At 31.1% G+C, this 24541-nt stretch overlaps 2 protein-coding genes, 1 non-coding gene and 1 pseudogene across 8 annotated transcripts; 3 read left to right on the forward strand and 1 right to left on the reverse strand.

Annotated features, from left to right (window-relative positions):
• Nucleotides 1–375: 375 nt before the first annotated feature.
• Nucleotides 376–1707, reverse strand: LOC146951258 (histidine-containing phosphotransfer protein 4-like; annotated as a pseudogene). The gene is made up of 5 exons (XR_015027844.1): nt 1553–1707; nt 1246–1376; nt 1082–1150; nt 883–954; nt 376–669 (listed from the first exon to the last, which is right to left on the reverse strand). The product of XR_015027844.1 is annotated as a histidine-containing phosphotransfer protein 4-like (transcript).
• Nucleotides 1708–10046: 8339 nt separating this feature from the next.
• On the forward strand, nt 10047–13376 carry LOC146951259 (rhamnogalacturonan I rhamnosyltransferase 1-like). The gene is made up of 8 exons (XM_085747228.1): nt 10047–10244; nt 10352–10655; nt 10783–10805; nt 11340–11634; nt 12055–12344; nt 12590–12794; nt 13000–13156; nt 13252–13376. The coding sequence occupies exons 4-7, from the start codon at nt 11554–11556 to the stop codon at nt 13090–13092; spliced, it is 669 nt and encodes a 222-aa protein (XP_085603354.1). The 5' UTR covers nt 10047–10244; nt 10352–10655; nt 10783–10805; nt 11340–11553; the 3' UTR covers nt 13093–13156; nt 13252–13376.
• Nucleotides 13250–18853, forward strand: LOC146951260 (beta-glucosidase 25-like). 5 transcript variants are annotated; one of them, XM_085747226.1, is made up of 10 exons: nt 13252–13374; nt 13699–13919; nt 14091–14371; nt 14495–14651; nt 14740–14771; nt 14856–14958; nt 15210–15318; nt 17379–17501; nt 17624–17764; nt 18717–18853. In XM_085747226.1, the coding sequence occupies exons 3-8, from the start codon at nt 14099–14101 to the stop codon at nt 17392–17394; spliced, it is 690 nt and encodes a 229-aa protein (XP_085603352.1). In that variant the 5' UTR covers nt 13252–13374; nt 13699–13919; nt 14091–14098; the 3' UTR covers nt 17395–17501; nt 17624–17764; nt 18717–18853. The 5 variants fall into 5 exon arrangements, with proteins under 5 accessions (XP_085603350.1, XP_085603352.1, XP_085603351.1 ...); XM_085747225.1 differs by lacking the exon at nt 18717–18853 and having other exon boundaries at nt 17624–18010; XM_085747223.1 differs by lacking the exons at nt 17379–17501; nt 17624–17764; nt 18717–18853 and adding an exon at nt 15434–15720.
• A 992-nt stretch (nt 18854–19845) lies between these two features.
• Nucleotides 19846–19918, forward strand: TRNAF-AAA (transfer RNA phenylalanine (anticodon AAA)). Its single transcript has one exon. It is a non-coding gene; the product is annotated as a tRNA-Phe (tRNA).
• Nucleotides 19919–24541: the final 4623 nt, after the last annotated feature.

Genomic DNA, 24541 nt, shown 5'->3' on the forward strand with positions numbered 1-24541 from the left:
TGATATGAGATTGTAGAGAGAAAATATAATATTTGTGACTTCTAATATAAGTAATAAATTATTACATTTGGTACAAATTAAAAATAAATTCACATCACAAAGACTGCAATACACATTGCAACAACTGCAATGTCTGCAATCACAGTGACTAATATCAAGATCACAGCCACAATTTAAAATCATTTTGAGCAAGAAAAAAAATGAAAACAGTTTTTATAGTTGAGGCAATAAGAGAGACTGAGAGAGTCACAATGATGGTACTTGTAACAAGGTGTAACATAATTTCCTTTATAGTGATAGTACAAACTATAATGCTTCATAGCAGGATTCCTATAGCCCTTTTTTATTAAAAAAAAACATAGGATAGACCTGATATACATTTGGCAGCACAATGCTTTCAAAGAGGCCATATTGCATTTCCAATTCTAGTGGTGAATACTTAACATGTTTTTTTTTTCTTTTTCTTTTTCCCTTAATAGTTACAAAATTCACCAATTACATTTTGCATGTCTTCATTAAATGCATATATATCTTTATAAGGTCTTTACTTAGGGCGACATGCTCTATCTATCCATTGGCCCAGCTTGCCTAGCCAGTTGAAAATAAGTTTCAAGTCTCTTTCTCAATGCTGCATACTCTCTCTTCATTTGTTGAAAGCTCTTCCTGCATCTGCATTTTCACACAAGGAAATATTAAAACAAGTTTGTAATAATAATGGTTTTTTCAAACAACTCTTTCTCAAATTTTACAAAAAGTCTCTTATTTTTTATTTTTTTATATAAGCTTAATTTTTATTTTTATTTTTAAATAAAAAGAAGAATCATATTCCTTGATGAAATGACAGTGTACTAATGAACATAGATTTAATGCAAGATAGATTACCCTTCTGCATTTCCTGTCCTGCAATATTCCCTAATTAGAGTAGATTCTGCTTTCACCTTTTTGGCCCCAATGCTGCAAATCATAATCAAGCAAAATATATTAAATTCATAGCTGAAATATGTAAAGTAACATAGAGTTCACTTTATCATATACTATATATAATAATTCACTCAATCCAAACTTATATGTAAATATATGCCTTGAGCTGCTTCCTTTAAACTGGTGCATAATTGTGTCAAGCTTGTTGAAATCCAATGGATTTCTCTCCCTGCCACAATCACAAAAATGACACCAAATTAATTTTTAAATATTAATGTATAGAAAATACAAAGTATAATGAAATTAATATAATTAATAACTTACAGTGTTTGTTCCAAGCTAGAGATAAGCCTAGATGAATCGCGGTAGTAAAGAGTGACAATTTCTTCAACAAAATTAGGATTAGCATCATCTTGCAATTCTTCAAGTTGAATAAACTGTTCATCAAGATGTCCCTGAATATGGCCAAAAGTATTTGATTAGTTATGTACCCTTCAATGAAGACACATTCATTTGGTAACTTAGGAAAATGCATGTTTGAATTAGTGCTTATCAATTAGCATTAGCCAGCAATATTTTAATGATTGGCAATGAAAAGAAAATGCTAGCAAGTGAAAATTAAGGAAGCTACCTGATCAAAGAGGGACTGTTTCATTGCAGCAAGTTGCCTGCGAGAATTGTTTCTGTCCATGATATATTGATGATTAGAAGAAGAAGAAGAAGAAGAAGAAGAAAGAATAAAGGAAAGGAATGAACAATGTAATTGTAGTTGGAATTGGAATGCATGATTTTTGAAGGTGGGGTGGGAGGGTTTTTATAGCACCCAAAAGATGTCCTGTCCTATGCTTAATATTTATGCTGTATATATGTGTAAGAGAATCTAGTGACTGTGATTTAATCATGTAAAATGGATCACTTGGGGAGTGAAACCATGATTTGTAAATTAATATCTTTAATTTATTCACAAACTTTACAAATTTTTTTATTGATTAAAAAAATACTAACAAGATTCAAATTCCACATATGTCAAATCCTAAGTAAAGTTTCATCGGCTAAAGTTTTATTAAAATATAGACGCATAAATTGAAATTTTTTTAAGAAGTTGACATCATCCGACATACGTGATAAATACACATCAATAAGAGATCGAACCTTCAACCAAAAGCATCTCAATTTTTTTTTGAGAAAAGTATGTGTAGCTTGTAGATTGATATTTTATTATAGAAAGGAATTTAGTGTCACATTCAAACAGAAAGTCTTATTCCACCAAAGTATTATATGTAAATATATGTGCAATCAATTAAACAGGGGAAAAAGGTTTAATACTTTAATTAACACCATTAACAGCCGTGGACACAGTACATGTACGGACCATCGGGGACATCCTTTGAGGTTCCTGCTTCTTGTGATGTTAGAGAACATTGAACATATAGGTAAAGAAGATGAATGACTTCTTTCAAATCAAACATTATTTGGCATCTTTTAGCTTTTAAAATGACAAATACTTTGACAAAAAAAATTTACAAATTGGTTTTATTTTAAGATGAACGCTACATTGGGAGATCAGCACTAGATGCTTGGCAACAATGGCAAGAGGTTCATAAACATCCGTCACCACCGGTTGTACAACACGGACATAGTAGAGTGCAAGGTAACAACCCAGTTTGGGAGAAACCTAGCGATACGTGGTTGAAGTGCAATGTGGATGCTGCGTTCCATGACCGTAACCATATTACATCTTATGCGTGTTGTGTTAGAGACTCCAGCGGGCAATTTATTCGGGCTCAAACAAAATGGCAGCGGGCAAATATGACAGTTTTGGAGGGGGAGGCAGTAGCCTTACTCGAGGCCCTTCACTTTGCTGATGCGAACAAATGGGATCGGGTTGTGTTCGAGTCCGACTCATCTACTCTAGTGCAAGCTCTATCGTCTCCGGACCATGGTGATTCGGAATTCTATGCTATTATTTCTAGTATTATTTATCAGTTATCTTTATATTCCAACTTCGAGGTGAAGTTTGTTAGGAGACAAGCGAACATGGTTGCTCATAGTTTAGGTAGGGCGGCTTGTTCTTGGGCTAGTCACCGTATTTTTAATTCTTATCCTTTTTGTATTGAACATTGGTTGATTAATGATAATAGTTAATTTTGCTTTTGTCAAAAAAAAGATGAACGCTACATTAATAATTTCTAAAAAAATATTATTTTCAAATTGGTTTTATTTTAATTTATTTTTTGATAAAAATTTGGTTCTATTTTAAGATAATGTCAAATCTTCGTTTAAAACATTTTTTAATATACTTGATAATATTTAGCTGTAAAATATTAGAATACAAGAGAAATACTAATGCTAAATTAATCCTCGTGTTTATTTTTTAAGCAAATCCTCATTTTTTTGAACGGAAAACCTCATGTTTATTTTGAATCTATGATGCACTAAGTATGTAAACTTTGAACTTTGTCATATGTGCCATGAGTGACACCTGATAATTGAAATACTTCAGTGTTTTTTATACCTATAAATCGTCAAATTTAGTTTTCTTTTGACCTGCAAAGATGAAATTTAGTCTTTGTTTCTATAAAAAGTTATTTCTTTTGTACCAAAACAATTTTATTGCCATCCCTCTAAAATCTATGTTTTTGTCTTAACCATCCGATTTATAGGAGAAGGGAGTTTAGGCAATCTCTCATTAGGTTAAGAGGCAACTTAAATCTAGTTAAAGATTGTTCTAGTCATGTTTCATATATTATATGTTTAATGAAATATCGCGTGATCATTTCATATGACATCCAATAATATTTGTAGAATAATGTTAGGACGCGACTCCTTAGGTTTTTTTAGTCCTAAAATAGATTCTATTTTTTAGGTAAAAATGTAGATTCAATTTTTTTACCAAATAGTTAGTGATTCGAAATTTATCTTTAAAATGATTATCTCACATATCACTCTTTAATCATTATAAACTCTAATATCATGTTAGCTCACCAATGTGTGACACCACTCAAATGCGAACTATCTATCCTGTCTAAAAATGAGATAAAGAAAGGTTATTGACGGCAGATGAAGATGCATATGCATTAACATTAACATATTCCATCTCTGCTATACGGACAGATGCATAAAAATAAAAGTATGAATAGTTAAGTGAGAAATTCATTCCCTTTTTTATATGTAAAATGAATAAATAAAAGGAGACAAACATAACCAATTATAGCGTATGGCCTGCGCTCTCTAGTCTCAACTCAAAAGATAAATTAACTTAAAGAAATTCCAAAAACATTATTATTGGGCATCACATGAGACAAAGAATTTGTCCTCAAAAGGGACCCTGCTTACGGCGCCTAATATGATAATTTACACCGTAATGTCATAACAAAAGAAGAAAAAAAAACCATTTTTGATGCTACAATAACTTTATTGATTGGATTATCCGTAACCCTAATATAATCGTTAATATCAATATTGTTAGACCGAATATCTTCCGTTGTGTTGTGTTTTCAATTCGACTCGTTCAAACTAAAAATAAAAGAATCTCAAGGTTTTTTTTGAGAGGTTCAAGGATTTGTTTTTATGAAATGGTAGTGTAAATATTTTTATTCATATCACAACGTAAAATATTTTTAAAAAACTAATCTAAGAAAGTAACATTACGATGTCATCTAATTGAATACATATATAAATAAATTTTCATTGGAAATCATGTATAAAATGTTAATCTCCTCTCAACAAAAAAATGTAAGTGTTAATCTCTTTCAATCATGATACATATCGCATACATTGATTGCAACCTTGTTATTAAAGAATAAGGTTTATGTTTCATAAAAAAAGGTAAGTAAGGTTTATGGCTGGAAGAACTTACTAGTAATGAAAAGTTGAGAATGTTGTTGATTCCATGAAAAGACATTTGCCATGATTAAAGTGGGATACTTAGTTTATATATTTTTCTTTTCATCAATTCTAGAACCAGAATGAATGTTGCTGTACGAACAAACACAAAATAATTTTTTTTTCCTGCGTTTTCAGACTTTTCTCATTGATATATGTAAGATTATATTCACCTACAAATCAAGCGTTCGATTCCATATTAGATAATTAGAATATTAGAATATATATCATCATTATTACGTATGTATCCTCATTTTTTTATTTATATTTTAAATACATCAATGAATCATATTTTTCATTCATCATAACTTCCTCCACTATATATCTTTCTCTCCCGAGTTCAGAAGTATACATTTTCTTCATTTGATATGCAATAAATGTTAAGAGAATCATTACTTTCTTGAGAGATAGTTGAATTAATACACCCTCCTCTTTTATGTTAGAGTAAATTACATCCCCATATTCGATAGATGTTTGGATTACACTCATCTTTCATCTTATATTAAAATATGCATAATTCCCCTCCAATGAGAAGTAAAAACCTTGAGTAAATTATATTTTCCTCCCATATGAGATGTTTGAATTACATATCTCCCTCTAACTTTGATATATCTACTAACTTTGATCCACAATTTAAAAAAAATCCATTTATTTATAATTTCAATGTCAATAATAATTAAATTTAAATATTTGATTATAATTTTATAATTTAGAATATAAAATCCATTTTTAAACAACCATATGTTATCGGCTTTAGTAACTTTTCACATATTTCAATTTTATTTTATGTTTTTTCTTCATATTTTAATATGGTTTAAAATATTAATTATTGTGAATCAAAAGTAGAGAAAAAAATGCATTCAAATTTTTATTATATTGAAATGGACCCATAATACTATTTTTCTTTGCATTTTGTGTATTAGACTATTGTTATTAGATTATTAAAAATAAAAAAAAATACTAAGGGAGGAAAGTTTAGATTTTAACATAAGAGGGGTGAAAAATTATTAGATTATTAGAAATAAAAAAAATACTAAGGGAGGAAAGTTTAGATTTTAACATAAGAGGGGTGAAAAATGTAATTCAAGTTTTTCTTAGGGAATGAGAGATCAATTTTTTCTAATATGTTTTTCACAAGAGGGCAGTGGCGGACCTCTTCAAGGCACAGTGTGGCAAGTGCCACCAGCCTAGGTCCCCCCTTTTTTTCTTTTTTTTTTATTAATTTTTACTGGTTCATTGTATAATTGTATTCATATGTTAATACAAACTTAATTTTTTTATGTTTAGACATGTGTCTATATTTTTACTTATATATTAATACGAAGACATATTTTTTTGTAATTTATACATGTGTCTATATTTTTACTCGTATATTAATAAGATGACCTATTTTTTTAATTTATACAAGTGTCTATATTTAAACTTATATATTTACATGAGGACATATTTTTTTTTTAATTTATACACGTCTCTATATTTTTACTCATATTTAATATGGAAATAAATTTTTGTACAATTTGTACATATATCTATATTTTTATAATTTTTACGCAATTGCGCTTGCTTTAAAAAAAGAGCGCAACACGCTCACCCGCCCGTATGCACGGGTATCATGCTAGAGCATTCGATTCATCTCTTGTAACCTATATAGAAAGAGATGTTCTTAGAACAATTAGTAATGATATAATTTTAGTTTAGTTTCAACAAATGGAAAATAGATTATTTTCTTTGTAATTTTGGTTGCTACAACTATTTTTAATATAACTTCTTATTAAATACAATATTATTTAATTATTTGACAAAAAAAAAAAGTTGCCCCACTAATATTTTGAGTCCCGATCCGCCCCTGCAAGAGGGGAGTGTATATTTTAACATAAAAGAGGAGATGAGTGTAATTCAAGTATCTTTCATAGAAAAGGATTGTAATTTACTCTTTATTTTAAAATCTATACTCTTTTTTTTTTTATAAGCTAGAGCTTTATTTATGAAAAATAAAAACAAACTCATTTATGAAAAAGAAAAACAAAAAACACGAGGAACATAAATCTAACCCAGTAGAAAGAAAAAAAAGACAACAAATAAGAAATAAAAAAATATCCTCCTATTACATAGGGATCTCATTCCTATAATCTCGAATATAGTCATTCTATATCACTACATCACTATAAGAACCAGCAATTTGGGGTGGGCAAAAACAACCAAAACCCAATTCGAACCAGTTAACCGAACCGAACCATATCAAAATTAACTGAACCATTTAACCAATTCTCGAACCGAACTGAACCGTTAGTAACCACAATTATTCGAACCAAACCGAACCATTAACCATATCTATTTTAAAAACAACTTATTTTAAAAAACAACTTATTCAAAACAACTTATTTTATGCAAAACAACTTATTTTAAAAAACAGCTTATTCAAAACAACTTGTTTTATGAAAACAACTTATTTAAAAAAAAAAAAAAAAACTTATTGCTGAAATACAAAATGTGTTGAATAGCTAGTACTGTATAAGCTAAAGAAAACTTGTTTTAGTATAGACTAATATCCATTTTCAGTTAGTGTGATCCGTTTGATTTTAAAACTAAATACAAAATGCGCGTGTTCGAAAAGTGTATTATATAGGCAGGCATATAGTATTTGTGACACTCCTTATTAATAAGTGTCTTGCATCCTATTGAATGCAAACCAAATAAATGGATCACATTTGATATCTTATTAATCCTACCACATTTGATATCTTTAAGGGTTCAGCTTATAAAAAAAAGTTTATTTTTAAAATCAAACGGATCACACTAATTGAAAATGGCTATACTGTATACAAAAGCTTTTTTGAATAAGCTATTTTTTAAAATAAGCTGTTTTGCCAAAATAAGCTGCTTTAACAAAAAAATTGTTTTGCATAAAATAAGTTGTTTTAAAATAAGCTGTTTTGAATAAGCCGTTTTTAAAAATAAGAAGTTTTGCATAAAATAAGCTGTTTTTTAAAATATGATCTTTTGAATAAGTTGTTTTTTAAAATAAGCTGTTTTTATAAAATAAGTTGTTTTTTAAAATAAGTTGTTTTTTAAAATAAGTTATTTTGCATAAAATAAGTTGTTTTAAAATAAGTTGTATTTTAAAATAAGTTGTTTTGCATAAAATAAATTGTTTTGAATAAACTATTTTTAAAAAGTGATCGTAATAAGTTGTTTTTCATAAAATAAGCTTTTTTGAATAAGCTGTATTTTAAAATAAGCTGTTTTGCAAAAATAAGCTGTTTCGAATAAGCTGTTTTTTTAAAATAAGTTGTTTTGCATAAAATAAGTTGTTTTAAAATAAGTTGTTTTGAATAAAAAGTTTTGCATAAAATAAGCTGTTTTGAATAAGCTATTTTTTTTTAAAAAAAAAGAGAACGTAATAAGTTGTTTTGAAGAAATAAACTATTCTAGCTTTTAATTTTAATTTGTTATTTTTTTTAATAAATTGGTTTTTTTTTTTGGTCAAGTAGCCTGGTGGCTAGAATTCACCTTTTTCAAGGTGAATAAGTGGTTTTATTCATTGGATAAAAAATATTTGTTTTTGTTCAGTTCGGTTAATAGGTAAGCAAATGGTTAACCGAACCATAACTTTGGTTCAGTTTGGTTACTTCCAAACTTTAAACGGTTCAGTTCAGTTTTTCCAAACCATTTTCAACACTTTGGTTTGGTTCAGTTTGGTTAATATGGTTAATCGAACCATGCCCACCCCTACCAGCAGTACACATGTTAGAAAATGTATTACCCTATTGATTATTCTAAAAAAAAAAGGGAGTATCAGGTACAATGGACCCACCATAACTACAACGAGATCACCAACAATGGCTCCTCCACTATCAATTTTAGTGAGTTTTCAAGCGGTGCACCCTTTCATTTTTACCCAGTATCAACTTTTAAAAAAGTGTTAGAACCCCTTATTTTATCTATCGCTCTAGCTTACTCCTTCATAGTTTTTTTTTTTTTTTTTTTTTTTACATGGTGTAACTGACGATTCTTTCCTCCCATAGAATTCCTAACTCTAGGTAAAACCTAAGTTTTATTATTATTAATCACTATTATTTGAATTCACTTGATCATCATGAGGTAAATTTTCAAGAGACACTCCCTTTAATTTTAACTCAATATCAACTTTCGAAGAAGTGTTAGAACCTTCTATTCTGCCTTTCGTTCTAACTTACTGCTTCATAGTTTTTTTTATACATGGTGCAACTTGATGATTTTTTTTCTCCCATAGAATTCCCAATTCTACGTAAAACCTAAGTTAAAATTCACCAAGTGTACTTTCTCATATTCCAAAGGCAAGAAATCACCCATAACCAATATTTTGTGATAAACCCTTGATAAACACTATCCATTTTTTTAATCCATTTTAATGTATTCAAACTTTTTTTTTTTGAAGGATTTAATGTATTCAAACTTCTAATGCATATTTATTTATCAAAAAATTGATTAAAGTGTAATAGATATTTAATTCATAAAGGAGTATATATATTTATTTTTTAAGGGCGGAGTGTGTATTTTTAACTTAAGATAGTAGTTTTTTCAAAACAAAAAAAACTTAAGATAGAAGTATAATTCAAGGTTTTGTCGGGAGAGAAGAGTATATTTCTACGTATAAAACAAATGAGAGAATACAAATCCAAAAAATCTACCTTATACTTGAAATAACTTTTGAGAAGTGTTAACAAGGTCGACCCATCACATATAGAAGCTTAAGGAAATTTTAAATATAAGGGCTTATTTTGCCCATAATAGTCTGACAAAAAAAAAAAACTCATAATAGTGTTTTTATTGAAATTACTAAATTTTGGTTTGAATGTTATTTTTTTTTAAATAAACCAAGTTAAGACATCGAGAACGACACACTATACGGCCCCAAGCAAGACCACTAGACTCAATTTTGGTTTGATTAATTAAATTTATGTAATTTAGTTTTTTTTTCCATTCATAATAAATTCGATTTGATTTGATCTTTGTTGTGATAAATATTAATTTTAGATAAGATTTTATTAATTTTAGTTTTGAAAATAAGAGAATATGAGGTATTTTTGTTTTTATTAAATAAAACTTAATATTTCTGGAGGTCTAAAGGCATTTCCTTTCGGTGGCCTTACCCTTGGCCTTCTTGGGTGCCCTCCATCATTGCATGTGGAAATCTCTCCCTCTCTCTCCCTCCCCTAAATGATCTATCTAAAAAAATCATCTAAACTAAATAGGAAAATCCATGTCCGTGCATTTTACCATTTTGCCCCTTAGAGGGGCAATTTTGTAAATTAGTAAATAAGCATCTCCCCACTATATATATGTGAAGCAAAAAAAAAAAAAAAAAGGAAAACAGATCGGGGACAGAGAAGAAGAGAGGTGAGCAGAACGGGAAAACGGGAAAAGAAGGGAGGTCGAGGGAGAGGAGAAGAAGGGAGGTGCAATTTCAATTCATTCCCTCCCACTATTTCATTTCGTTCATTTCCTCCCACTATCTTCTTATTCATGTCTCTCACAATAACTTGAGTCCGGTTCTCAATTTCAGGTTCTGGTCCGGTTCCTTCATCATCTTCATCGTTTTGCATGTTATTTTTTTGTTGTATTTCTTTTGTGTTTTGCCTTTGTTATGAGTTTCTAATTCATCTTCTTCCTCAGGTTCCTTTTCTATCAATTTTGAAGTTCAGTGCTTTTTTTAAGATTGCTTTGCATGTTCTTTTTTTGATCAATTTCTTTGATTTTATCTTGATTTTGTTCTGTTTTTGTGTTTTGTTTGTTTTTTATTGCTTTGGTTTTGTTCTAACTTTGTTTTTAATCTTCTTTTTCAGGTTTCATTGTTATCAAGTGTAAAGGTTTGTATTTTGTTTTGGATTGCTTTGCATGTTATGTTTTTGTTGGATGTTTTTAATTTTTCTGTTCTGTTATTTGTTTTTCATCATTTTGGGTTTAAGCTGAGTTTTTTTTTACTCTTTATTGTAGGTTTCTTGGTCATCAAGCATAAGGTACTGTGATTTTGGGAGTTGGTATTGTTTATGTCAATATTTTATTGTTATTTTTGTTTTTTTTTTTGAGTGATTTTCCTCTATTTGTGTCGTTTTAGTAGATGTTGAGTAATGTTTATTAAAATTGATTTATATATTATTGGGTTTGTGTTTGAGACAATTCCAGAATCCTGAGATAAAAGCAATAAGCTTTGATTAAGCTATTTTTGAGAATTTGTTTTGATTTAAAATAGCAAGTAAAAAGATTTTGGTTTATTTGAACTATGGTTTTTTGTGTATTGATATTTTTTGTTGTATTGGTGTTCTCTAAGATATGGGATTGCTCAGAACTTTGATTTGCTTCAAGGGTGTTGGAAACAAGTTTCCTGTCATAAAATTTATTTTGTCATTGTGTACAGGGCAAAAAAGAATCTTCAATTTTTTAGATGAGTTAAGTATGATGTTTGGTTGCTGTTTGTGTTGTTTTTGTTTGCTATTGAATCATGATTTTGTTGTGTCTAAGGTGTGAAAAACTGATATAGACTTCTGATGCAGAATTTGGAATGGAATGATGAATCAACTGGAAGCTATGACCTTTCGAGAGCGTGTCAAGGATGATTTTGTGTCAAAATATGGTGGTGAAAAGGCTTCTACAGATCCTCCCAATTGCCTTAACAAGGAGTTTGGGTACTAATTTTCTGCTCTAAACTTTTGGAGTTTAATCTGGTAGACTATTTATATTTTGGCTCATGTGTCAACCTCTCTGCACATGCCAAAGTTGAAGGAACATATGCAGTACTGTGTTGATCATTCTGACGAGATAAGCAAGCTTGCAAAGGCGAAAGCTCAGGTTTCTTTTTTTGGTTTTAATTGAGGGTTTGATTCTGTGGTTTAATAGGCACACTGATATTTATCATCTTGGCATGTTATTTGGTGTGGTTATGTTTTTGCCTTTGAGACCCTTTTTTCATGAATTAAGTAATTTTTGTTTAGTTGATGACATAAAATTGTTGATGCATGAATTTGTGCATGTAATATTTAGTTAGGTTGATGACATATAAATTGAGGCAGTAACACCAGTGGATTCAGTCAAAGATAATTATGAATCAGTTGCATGAGTTGCTTTTGGTGTAGGATAGCCAACATAGGTTCCAAAGAGTAGCACTTCACTGAGTGTTTAAAAGTATAATAAGATATAACGTTTTTTTTCTCTAACTTTGAGAAGTTCATACATTTTGTTTAATCCAACGCCATTGACTCTACACTGCAGATTCTGCCACTTTATGGAAAGCACAAGGTGTTACACTTCAACAGAACTGATGCACGTCTAGCAAATAATGATCTCCCACTTGATCTACAGAAACTCAGGTGTCGTGTCAATTGCCAGGCTATTAAATTCACTCCTCAAATTGAGAACTTAGGACGAAAATTGATTCAGATGCTTCACGAGAAGGGATCTTTTGTGGCACTTCATCTTAGATATGAGATGGACATGTTGGCTTTCTCAAGTTGTACCCAGGGTTGCTCAGAGAAAGAAGCCGAAGAGCTCAAAAGATTGAGGTATTTTTATGTTTCATGTTTGGCTCTATGTATCGGCTTCTAATTCATTCTTGCTTCTGTCATTAATAAATGATAGTTACTATGTTTCTTGAAGTTGGTTACTGTGAAATGCTTCAACATATTCTATCATTTAGTAAATGATAGTTACTTGTGCTTTGATAGAGAAACCTTTTGGATATGAGAGTAGTGGTTATGTATCACATGAGTTACACTTTGATTACACTTTGTCCCTTTGTGTAATTCAGGTATGCATTCCCTTGGTGGAGAGAAAAGGAGATAATTTCTGAAGAGAGGATATCACAAGGTCTATGTCCTTTGACACCAGAAGAGGCGGCCTTAGTTCTTCGAGCCTTAAGTTTTGGTAGGGAGACACCGATATATATTGCAGCTGGTGAGATTTATGGCGGTGAACGTAGGCTTGCACAACTCAGAGCAGCATTTCCCCAAATTGTGAGTTTGTCAACATTTTAACCTCCTTCCATTTTTCTGCTCATTATTTGGGACATCGCACAACTGTTGAAAGTTGCTCTTGCGCTAATTAATGGTTGGACCTGATCTGAAAGATGCATTTTCTCTCAATGATCCTCATTTTCAGTCTTTGAATTTGAAATTATTCTGTTGTGCCACATCTGACTTTCTGCGTTTGCAATTTCAGGTGAAAAAGGAAATGCTGCTGACAGTGATGATTTGTAGCAGTTCCAGAATCACTCATCGCAGATGGCAGCCTCAGATTTTATGGTTTCAGTAGCCAGTGACACCTTTATCCCTACTTACGATGGGAACATGGCAAAACTTGGGGAAGGCCATTGAAGGTATGTATTTACCCTATGCTGACATGTTATTAATACATTATTGTCAATTATTGAAAAAATTTAGAGGGACTAAAGTGAAATTTGCATAATAACAGTGTAAGTGCATTGTTGGTATTATTTTGAGAAAATGGCTGACAAGGAGAACAAGATGCTATTGGTAGTGGTACAAGTTATACAAGAGAAACTTTCAATCAATTTGAGCAAACATCAAGTTTGAGGTTAGTACCATTGGTTCTATCTTTTACTCTTTTATCTTTGCTGCATGACCAAGATTTTAATTTTAAATAGTGGTTGCTTTGTAATGTATAATTTTGTGGTAGAAAGCAGTAAAATATGGCCTCAATCGCAACTGCATAGTTGCGTTAACAATAAACATTTATGTCGCAACTCAAATTTCGATAACAGCTGACTTAGATAAATTTCTTCACATATGCTTATGAAAAAAGTGACATTAACATAATCTTTTAATAACATTAGAAAATTTGAAAAATGTAGTGTGCTTGTGTTGAAATTGTGTTCTGATTAATTACTATAATTGGCAGGTAAACAATCTGAATACATTGTTGAGGAAGATGATAGGTACCAAATTGGGATTCTAAAGATGAATTCTAGGAACATAGTCTTGACTTTGCATATCAATGTTTCTGCAAAGACATATGATACTACGAAAGCCACGAATAAGTGATTGACTCGGAATGGATCGTGCAAACTTGACCCTTTTTTCCCTATCACATAGTATTTAGTTCCAACAACACCAAAAAATGTAAGACTACGTAATCAGTGCTATTATTCATATCATCTTATTGTATAATTTTCCTACATATATAATCCTACTAGGTACCTTAAATTAAACTATTATTATTTTATGAAAACTTTGTTTCCTATGTTACATTTTTTTTATATCTATGTGACTTTTACCTTTTTCATTTTGAAGGACTTTTCATGATTGTGATTTTTATGATATTGAAATGCCTTGGAGCTGATTATGGCAAAATTCACAATGTCGTTGAAGCGCAAGTAACTGAAACCGAACCTCTGATGCAGCCTAATCCAGTGACATATGGAACAAACATTTTTCATGAAAAGGAAGAAACAAATTCAGATGTGTCAGAGGAGTTATATGATGAAAAGTTATGTATAATTTGTTATGATGAACATCGCAACTGTTTATTTGTTCCTTGTGGTCATTGTGCCACTTGCTATGACTGCACAAAGGTATACACTAAATCTATTCCTTTGTTTGGTTGATAAAAAAAGGGGTGCTTGACGGCGCCAATAGAATCCTTTGATTATAGATATTTAATATGTTTCATTTTTTTGTTTGGTTGATCACTATAGCCAGAGATTACTGATGCAACCTCAAACTTGCTTGTGGGATCATTGGTTTTTGTTGGTATAAACCATTACACCTCATTGAATACTCGAAACGACAGGACTCGGATTCATAAACTGATTATGCAAGATGCTATATCTGATGTTGCTGTTATTACAACAGGTAAGCTACTATTGAAGCAAATTGTAAAACCTTTGGTTCATTTCATCAATTCATGGCCTTAAGCTGAATGGAAGTTTCTGATATTTAGCATACAAAAGAGGAGCTACAATTGGAGATAAGGTATGCTCAGAAATTAAACCACCATTGCTAAAATTTACAAATACACTTCATGCTATTAAATCAACACCAATTTCATTTTTGTAGGCAGCTTCAAGTTGGCTACACATAGTCCCATGGGGAATCAGAAAATTAATGAAACATGTGAAAAGTAAATATGAAAACACACCAGTGATCACAACCGAGAACGGTTAGTAGTTTCGTGCGATGAAGTTAGTCTTGATTGAGTTTAATAACTACTATGTAGTACCGACACCTCATATTGAAGGCGTGTAAGACACCGACACACGTGCTTTCAATTTTCGTAAACTATAATACGTGTCAACATGTCAGCGTCAATGTGGTGGTTTGTGTCCGTGCGCTATAAGTCCATTTATATTAGATCCATCTCAGTGCTCAGATTTTATTTTTTTAACGTTTTTATTATATTTTTGACTGCAGGAATGGATGATCCAAGTAGACCCTTGATGACCTTACAAAAGGCATTAGATGATGACAAGAGGATAAGATATAATAGGGACTATCTCTCAAATCTATCAGCTGCTATAAGGTATTCATTATTATTGCAAATTCATTAGTCTTTGAATTCTTGAATCTAGATTATGTTACTATATAAGATTAATTGGTAACTCCCTTGATCCGGAGATAATATGAACTCAATGCAGGGAAGATGGTTGCAATGTGAGGGGTTACTTTGTGTGGTCATTACTTAATAATTGGGAGTGGAAGATGGGATATACAGTACGCTTTGGGCTCTACTATGTGGATTTCAAAAACAATCTTACTAGGATACCAAAATCTTCTGTACAATGGTTCAAAAATATGCTCAGATTGGAAACTGGAAAAATATGCACATACATAGAAAATAGCAAGTGTATATAGCACTCATATTTCTAAGAAATGTCAAAGATTTAAATAATATAAATCTTTTAACAAAATATTTTAAGATGAATGGTTAGTAATATTTTAATGGTCATACAATTAAAATATATTCATTTTTGAATGGATACCTCATTTTTAACACTTTTATGACTAAAATGGAGACGTAAAATGTTAACAATATATTAGGATAATTATTTATAAAATAAATAATTAAAATAGGACAATATCTAGAATAAGCTAAAATATAACCATACACACACTTTTTTTTAAGAATACTATGCAAACACTTATCGTCAAACAAATGCACATGAAACTATTTTTGATATTTAAGTGAATATGTTAAATGAACATATCACCCATTAATAGTTTTTTATTGATGGCATTGATTCAATAATAAGATATATATTTCAAACCATGTACCTTGAAAGAAAAAAAACCATGTACCTTAATATTTGTTTTTTTACTGATAGGTCTCACTGCCAATTTCCCAATTGATCACTTGGCTGCATTATTCACTCTTCAACCTTGGGGCTTTAGTTAAAAATTTGGCACCTTAATTAACTCTTTTGCCCTAAAAAAAAAAACTCTTAATTTTTTTTAAATCCTTTGTAATTAGGATATTTGACCCCAATATGCTTCCCAAGGAATTCTCATGTTTTTGGCTTTTTGGGTCCATTATGAAACTATTTCTCGAGTTAGTGGTAAGACATATTTTTTGTAAAAATAAAACTCGGTTTTTTTTAAGGAGAAGTCGTGTTGTCAACTCTCATGATATTATGTTATTATCACATTAATAATTCTATATTATTTACCTATAAACAAATTAACCTGTGTGCTTTTGGAGAACTGAATAGCTTCCCATTGTTATAGAAATTTTGTTTGTGCGCTTTTGGAAAACGTGTGTCAATCAATATACATATAATGAAGTGTATAATGAAGCTAGAAAATACATTACAAGTTCATTTCCATATCATGGGAATCCTCATTTTTCTTGAGAATATTGGAATAGAAACTGTCAAAGTTATTTCATTTTTTGTGATGTAAATATTGGTGTTAATCCCTTTTTGGTAACTCTATGACAGTAGCGCTCGCTTTTATAATTTTAGCTAATATGTAATCATAATTTTCAAATTATTCATTCCTTCAATGGTTCCAATTAGTTTCATCTTAATTATTATGATTTTTGACCCTCATTTATATTTTTCATTGAAACAATCTATAGATTGATTTTGGTCCTAAAGGAATAACAAGAATTTGATAAAACTATAAAGGTAGACCTAAGAATTTTTTATGTCCACTTTGAAGGATTCATATGAAGAGTCCGAATATTTGTTTTGGTTAGCTTAATTTAAGATCACCAAATTCACAAATTCAGTTCAAAAATCGCTTACTAATAGAAAGAAAAAAAAAAGCAGATAAAAGAATTATGCTCATTAGACATCATTTTTCTTAAAGATTTTATTTCACCAAGTGGCCAACAGTTGTAACAAAAAAACCAGAATTGAAGAGGTAAAATTTGGTTCAAAACGCATTCATATCATGAGCCTTAATGACGAGTAATTTTGCAAATTAAGTAGAGACCATTTAACTTCTCAACACAATGTTACGACAACTTTAACTTCTCAACGCAAAACTTTGACATAGAGAATCCTTTTAATTGCTAGATAATGATTGCATTTGACAAACCCTTCATTAAATTATCAAAATTCTGTTCACTTATTATTGTAGGCAACACCAACTTTAGCTGCTGCATATTCTATATCACGAGCTGTTAAGATACCTGTCATGTGTTCATCCGGGCCAAGTGCTGTAACAACACCTATGGCTATCACTGCTGGAGCTTCTGGTGTGGTAAGGATTTCCTCCCAATAATTTTTTTATTGTAAATTAGAAATCATAATGATAAACTTACTATACCTTTCTGGTGGCAAGTTATTGATCATTGACTGGTTCGATGTATTTCGGAATCGCAGGGTGTTGGCTCTGCAGTTAACAAACTAAATGACGTGGTGGCCATGATTGCTGAAGTTAGAAGCATTGCTGATTCATTGAAGACATCCCTTCCGATACACACTACACATGAAGTCTAACTCATTTCCAGTAGTTCAATATATGTAAGAAATAGCTTAAGGTGGTTTAGGTAGTGAATAAAACATGTGAAGAAAATCTGGATCCTTCCTTAAAAATAAGAACTACTAGGATCCATCTTTTTTCCTCCTTTTCTATTTTAGACTTCTGTTTTAATTGTAGTTTGTGTCTTTGTATGGCTGTTGAAATCACACTGTCAAAGAACTAAAATGATTAGTGAGCTATTTGGGGGTTTTGCTTCTTAATGAATGGAATTTGCCAGTTGAGTGAAATTGTGCATGTTATTCTTTTGCCAAAGTAGTGCATGTATGAAACAGACATGTGCTTTGTTACACTAAGCATTCACCTTCTACCAAAAAAAAAACACTAAGCATTTGTTCATGTTGATTTAAGATCATTCGGTTCACATTTGATCTTTACTAAATAGTAACTTTTAAACAATCTTCACCATTGATTTGAAATAAAACAACCAAGATCAATAATTATGTCACAAATTTATATGAATCCAAAGAGAAGTGTTATTTGAACGACCAATTTGGTGACAACTTATTTGACAACCATATTTTACAAAGAAAAAAGTGGTATTGGCACGAAAACCATATCAATAGAGAGATAAAGTAAAAAGTAATGTGAGTATGAGAGAGAAAGTTGTTGCAAAAGTTGTCACTAAATGGATGTTTAAATATCATTTCTCAAATCCAAATCCAGTTTTTTAACGTTTATGTAGCAACAATTTAGGCCACATTTGATTACAATTGTGTGAAATAATTAGGATTGTGGTGTGATTTGAAATTTCATCATTGTTTGAATGGAATGATCATTTCTCAAATACCAATAAAACCATAGATGAGAAGCAACAAAAGCAATTTGTTTTTTATCTTCCTTATGGGACCATAGCTTTATGATTTGTTTAATTTTATCTTTTATATGACCATTACCTAATTGAAATTTCATTGTTGCTTATATTGGTGAGTGTAGGTTCTGATGGCCAATTTGAGAGAAGAAACAAATGTGAAAGAAACCTATGAAGAATGGATGGGTTCGGAAGGAGCATGGATCCGTGACTACAGTTTTCATATTAATCCTTACATTTGAATAAGTTTATGAAATGCAAATTATTATTAATTAGTCTTTCAATCATATTTACATTACCTACTCCTTGTCCCCTATCCAAATTTGGTCGGTGCTCCTTGTGTATATAGTCCAAGTAAAAGAGTATGTACCTTTTGGAAAAATAAACAAATGCACTAATTCTGCTTGATGCATATATTTTTTAGAGAAAGAATTGAAAATGTAGTTGTTATTTCTTTGAAGGGAATCATAAAGTAGGGAAATTTATCTAAATTAAAAATTTTGGTTTGTGCGGCTTTGATTTTCACATTTATGAAGGCCAGCAATTTTCCGTAATTTGAACATTTCTCCTTCAGAGCTAAATTTTTGAAAAAATATGTTATTCAACCCGTGCGAAGATTACTTTGACTAATTGGAATTTCTCTCCCAAAGTTATCATAATCTTTCTTTTCTTTGACAAAATCTTATTATGTTTTCTTTCTATTGAACCTAAATTGAGGGAAAGGAAAGAAAGGAACAGAAGAACGTTATTGAACCCTAAGAAAATGTTATGGAACTCATAAGAGTGGTGTTGAACAGAATAACGTTCTTCAAAAACCCTTTTTTCAAATAAATAAAAGTTCAGAAAGTTAAAATCAAAACAGGATAGGTGCAGAGACTCAATGGAAGTTGTTCTAACAAATGGAGTTGACAACATTTACTCTTTCAATGGAATAATATTGATTGATCAAATCAGTCACTCCACCATAGTCTGATGGATCTTTTGAATAACGGATTAATCAGACGAGAATAAAGATAGAGTCTCATTCTACATGTCAATACCGACATTAATGAAATTTTTAGTAAGAGGAAAATCCGTCGACTTTAGAAATCGTGAGGGTTCAAGTCCCTCTATCCCCAAAAGCCCATTTAATTCGCTAAATTTTTATCCTATATCCTTTTTTTTAATTAAAATTCAAAACAAAAAGTATTTATTTTTATTTAGTTGACATAGACTCAAGTAATTTCCTAAAATTAGGGTGGTGTGTCAAGAATGGTCAGGATAGCTCAACCGGTAGAGCAGAGGACTAAAAATCCTCGTGTCACCAGTTCAAATCTGGTTCCCGGCGATTCATTTCTATGAGTATCTATTCCCAAATTTTAATAAATTTGTTAATAGATACATATTTTTTAGTGGTCTTGATCATCATACATAATTTATCTAGGCGTACGGAGATATACTCTTTCTAGCTAAAGAATGAATAGATGTATATTCTAGGTATAGAAAGTTAGTCTGAAAATGAATGATTCCATTTTGTTTCGATTTTTTCTGCGCTCCAAAAAGAATGTTAATATTTCAACAATATTCAAATCGTAAAATTACTTGGTTGAAAGGCCAAAAAGTTTAATCTAGGGAAGTTCAGAGGTGAGAATAGTCAAAATTTATCTGAGATACATCATCAAAAAATTCGAGTCTCCTAGATTGCTTCTTTATGATGAAGGGATTAACTATGTCACACACTTTGGCATGGATGAGATAGGGGTGTACATGGGTAATGGAATCAAAATTGCTAAAGAGTTTGGATTCTTGGTTCCAACCAAGATTAGGCTCGACTACGAGGGCAACAAGAATATGTATAAGCTGACACAACTAGGACCATTTCACATTCCAAATGTTTTCCCCGTGCAAGTTAAAGAAGAACCTATTGAAATTATTTCAGACGATGACGCTGACACTGAACAAATGAATGGTAAGGATGAAGCAGGAACTGAAAATGAAATTCAGCCAAATGTAGGTGCTGTCAACAATTTGCAAAGAACTAATGCGGTGCATTATCATCACTTTCAGAAGAATGTGACAGCAGCTTTGGCCTTCATTGAAAGACCCCAAGCCTTGGTATGTAAAAAGCTATTTTTAATAAATCTAGCATCATCTGCTATTGTGAAATAAATATTTCAATCTATATTATTTTGTTTTTCTCCAATATATTTCTATATATTCTACAAAAAATAAAGTTATGAAAACTTGCTGACTATCAAAAAATGCAGACAAATGTAGCAAATGAATAAAACAATTGAAAAGAGATAACATACCACATATCCTCTGTTGTTACATTAGATTTAGATGGTGTTATAACTGTAATATATTAGCGTCTCACAACATCAGCCTTAAAGAAGTAGTTTCTGCTCAAGCTATCTATGTGCTTTTACACTTTCATTTTTGATTTCATATAGCATTTTCCTAATCAAATATCCAAAAGAGTCTTGAAGAGGAAGTATCTAAGGATGACTTTAGAGGATGTAGAGACACACAAGACATATAATTGCAAGGTAACAACTGCTGGCAGGGGGGAATGCTGAGAAATCTTTGGGTGGTGAATGATCTAACTTCGTCAGAGACCACGACTTACAAGAGAGTGACAGGTTGATCTTTGATTTGGAAGATCCACCAACAAAAATGTATGTCAGACACATCCGCGGCCAGTAAACAATGAAAGGTAGTGCTTACTTTTGGGAGTTTTGGAAATTTAACTTTGTAATCCATCAAACACAACTACTTCAAAATCTATGTTGTATAACTTTTGTTTTGGTTTCTTTTATGGTAGACCTATCTAGGATTTGGTATGTTATGGATCATGGCTTTTTATATTTATATGCATGTAATATCTATGTTCGCAATCAGTTCACTTTTAAGCGTTAACAAATGTGTTTGCCAACAAAATTATCCGAAAAAAAGCAATCCACCCCGTGCGAAGCACGGGCTGATAACTAGTTGATACTGAAAACACAATTTCTAGAAATACAAAGGAAAATGTATAATTTTCTAACGGTATCACTGCACTTTTGAATCTTATCTTTCATGTCACCACCACCATCTTGTGGACACTTACTTCTTTTAAAAATATGGAACCTATGTCATTGATTGGTAGGAAGAAATTAAATGAAATTGAGTGGGAATGAAGAAATAAGGATGAAGGCCAAGGAAGTGACAAAAAAATATAGTGGTCACAACTGATTTTGACCGTTTACATAACAGTTCCCTCTTATCAATTTGTTAACAAAATCAACTTTTCATTTGACATGTGTCTCACTTTATGATTTACATGCAATGGAACAATACTAGCCAAGTTGTACAATGGCCATGTTGATGGCAACCATGAATATCGGTGTCCATTTCAACTTTGTTCTTAAAAAAATTACTTTGATATTACTTACCCATTTAGTAATCAACTATGACGCACTGTCACTATATAGACGATACTGACACTGACCCGCTGACGTTAACTATATTTAAAAAATGGACATACATCTGTTGGTCATCGAACAAGCCTTCAATTAATAGAAGCTTTGCTAAACAAATTAATGTTAAAATTTTTATGAAGGAGAAAAAAGTAAAAAAACCTCATAATTTAGCAGAGCTCGAACTACATGCAGCACTTTCTCGAGTGCTACATGAAGTAATTCAACTGCACTCCGTTTTTGATTATTTTTAACTCTATAAACTATAGCAAGATATGGTGCATTGGTGCACATAGAATAACAAAGAGGGGAATAATCAATCATGTAACCAAAAGAGGGAAAAAAAATATAAGAGGGAAAACTTTCAATGATTGACATAAGAATTTTACACTGCATCTCAGTGGTCCTCGTCATTTCTTTCTAAGCAATCACAGAAACAAGTGTATTTGGCTCCTATCACAGGAGAAAGAAGTGTTGCACAAGAGATTCTTTATGCATTAATTCTTTCCTTTTGTCCTAATGCTTATGCTACCACATGGAAGTGACAAGACCAGGGAGTATTCTAATCTGCAGCACAATTTAACTAACCCTCTCATTCCTCCAATGATATAATTAATTTCTTTAATATCTATGTGGTCACATCTACTCCTTTGTAACAAATTAAAGAAGTGGAATGTTTTAGGTGGTGGAATAGGATCAGAATCTTGTTTCTCTGTCTTTTTTTCTATACTCAGATTTTTTTCTCCCCCTCTTATCGATAACTCCTATGTTGATAAGAATTCCACCCTGGACTATGATAATTCCTCTGCATGAAAATGAAAACCTAGCGGTTCCATGTAAAATATTGCATCAAGACTAGTAGTCATTGTTGGAATGGAATTTAAGTGTGAGTGGTTTGTCCTACGTCAACTAGCAACGGATTATTTGAGCGATATAAGAGAGGTGACCTATAGACCTATCACTTTAAGGTTTTTGAGTAAAGATGTGGTGTCAAAGTCTTTTATTTAATTAGTAACATGTTATAGCTTCCGGTGCTTGCACTTCCCAACTGTTATCAAAGTCTTGATTTGGTTTGGTTGGGGAGTGGGAGAGAGAGAGTCGATCAAGGTGTATTTGATCATTGCATCAAAAGTCTTCTCTGACCGTGCAGTCGGAAGCCGCAAGAGTGAATCCTTGTGTTAAAAGTTTTCCCAATAGTGTAGTTGGGAAGCGTGTGAAAGATATACGTGCTCATATATCTAATGTTTTAAAATTTGTGATTAAGATAGTTACTCTTTATGCTCTCAGACTGCCCAAGAATCGTATATGTTAGTAATTTTTTTCGAGCCAAATGGGGTATGTACTGTTATAATTTTACAACAAATTCCACTCAGAAACATTCATTACGAACATAACCTAAAGAAATAAGAATAGACAAATTTAGAAAACAAGGATAACACATGGCAACCTAGCTAAGATGACATTTGGTCTGTAAATATCTTTGAACTATAAATTTATTTCAAAGACAGTATATTAAAATCATAGCACCAAAATGAAAGAAATTAGCACCAAAATGAAAGAAATTTGAATAAATTTAATAAATCTTTTTTTTTAGAAAGAATGAATTTAATAACTATACATAGACAAAACAATTTACGCAAGCGACCAATCATAATTCATATCTCAATATAATGTTACATCTTAATTTTTATTTTCTTAAACAATAATGTTACATCTTAATATAATAATATTGCTTCATTTTTTAAAGATATATTACTTCATATCATTATGTGGTTATAGATATTTACACTTTTAGTGTATAGTAGTAAATAAAAAGCAAGGATGTGATACTCGAGTTTTCACCTCAATTTGTTTTCTCTAGGTAAAATCGTTCGAGTACCTTAAATTGAAATTATTATATGCATGACATATACATACAATATAATTCTAAATAAGTCAATAATTCAAAATATTAACTTAATTATAAAGCTAAAATATACCTAATTTTTAAAATAAATCGTCATGTTCACCCGTGTATACACAAAATCATAAAAACATTCAATAGACAATCCAAAAAAACAAGTTAAATGGGCAAGGAAAAAAAATTGAGCCACAATAAAAAGCTGTTTTAAAATTAAAATCACAAACTCGCTTAAATTCGAAAGAGTTTATCCGATTTCACCGATTTTATTGCAAGAAGCTCACACCTAAAAATGTAAGTCGGACAAATTTACGAGTTAACACTAGAATTTAGTTTGAGAACACGCTAAAAAGCATAACATAAAATTTGAATCTTGACATGTTGAAGTGCTTGCATGTTCAATTTTGTACCAGAAAACAAAACGTTTGCCAACCTGTCTGCATCTCCTATATGGTAAAGCAAAGAAGATTTGATAACATAGAAAGGGTGCCCCAGATGGGTTACACGTCATAGAATTAGCTTCTAAAAAAAGTATCTCTCTATTCTTTCCATTTCCTTTCCTTATCAAGTAATATGCTCCGACACGAAGCCTGTAGGAATTGATGCATCGAGG

This window comes from Medicago sativa, chromosome 2, assembly GCF_051527215.1.
Source record: "Medicago sativa cultivar Bolivia chromosome 2, Bolivia_mono, whole genome shotgun sequence".
Taxonomy (NCBI): Eukaryota; Viridiplantae; Streptophyta; class Magnoliopsida; order Fabales; family Fabaceae; genus Medicago; species Medicago sativa.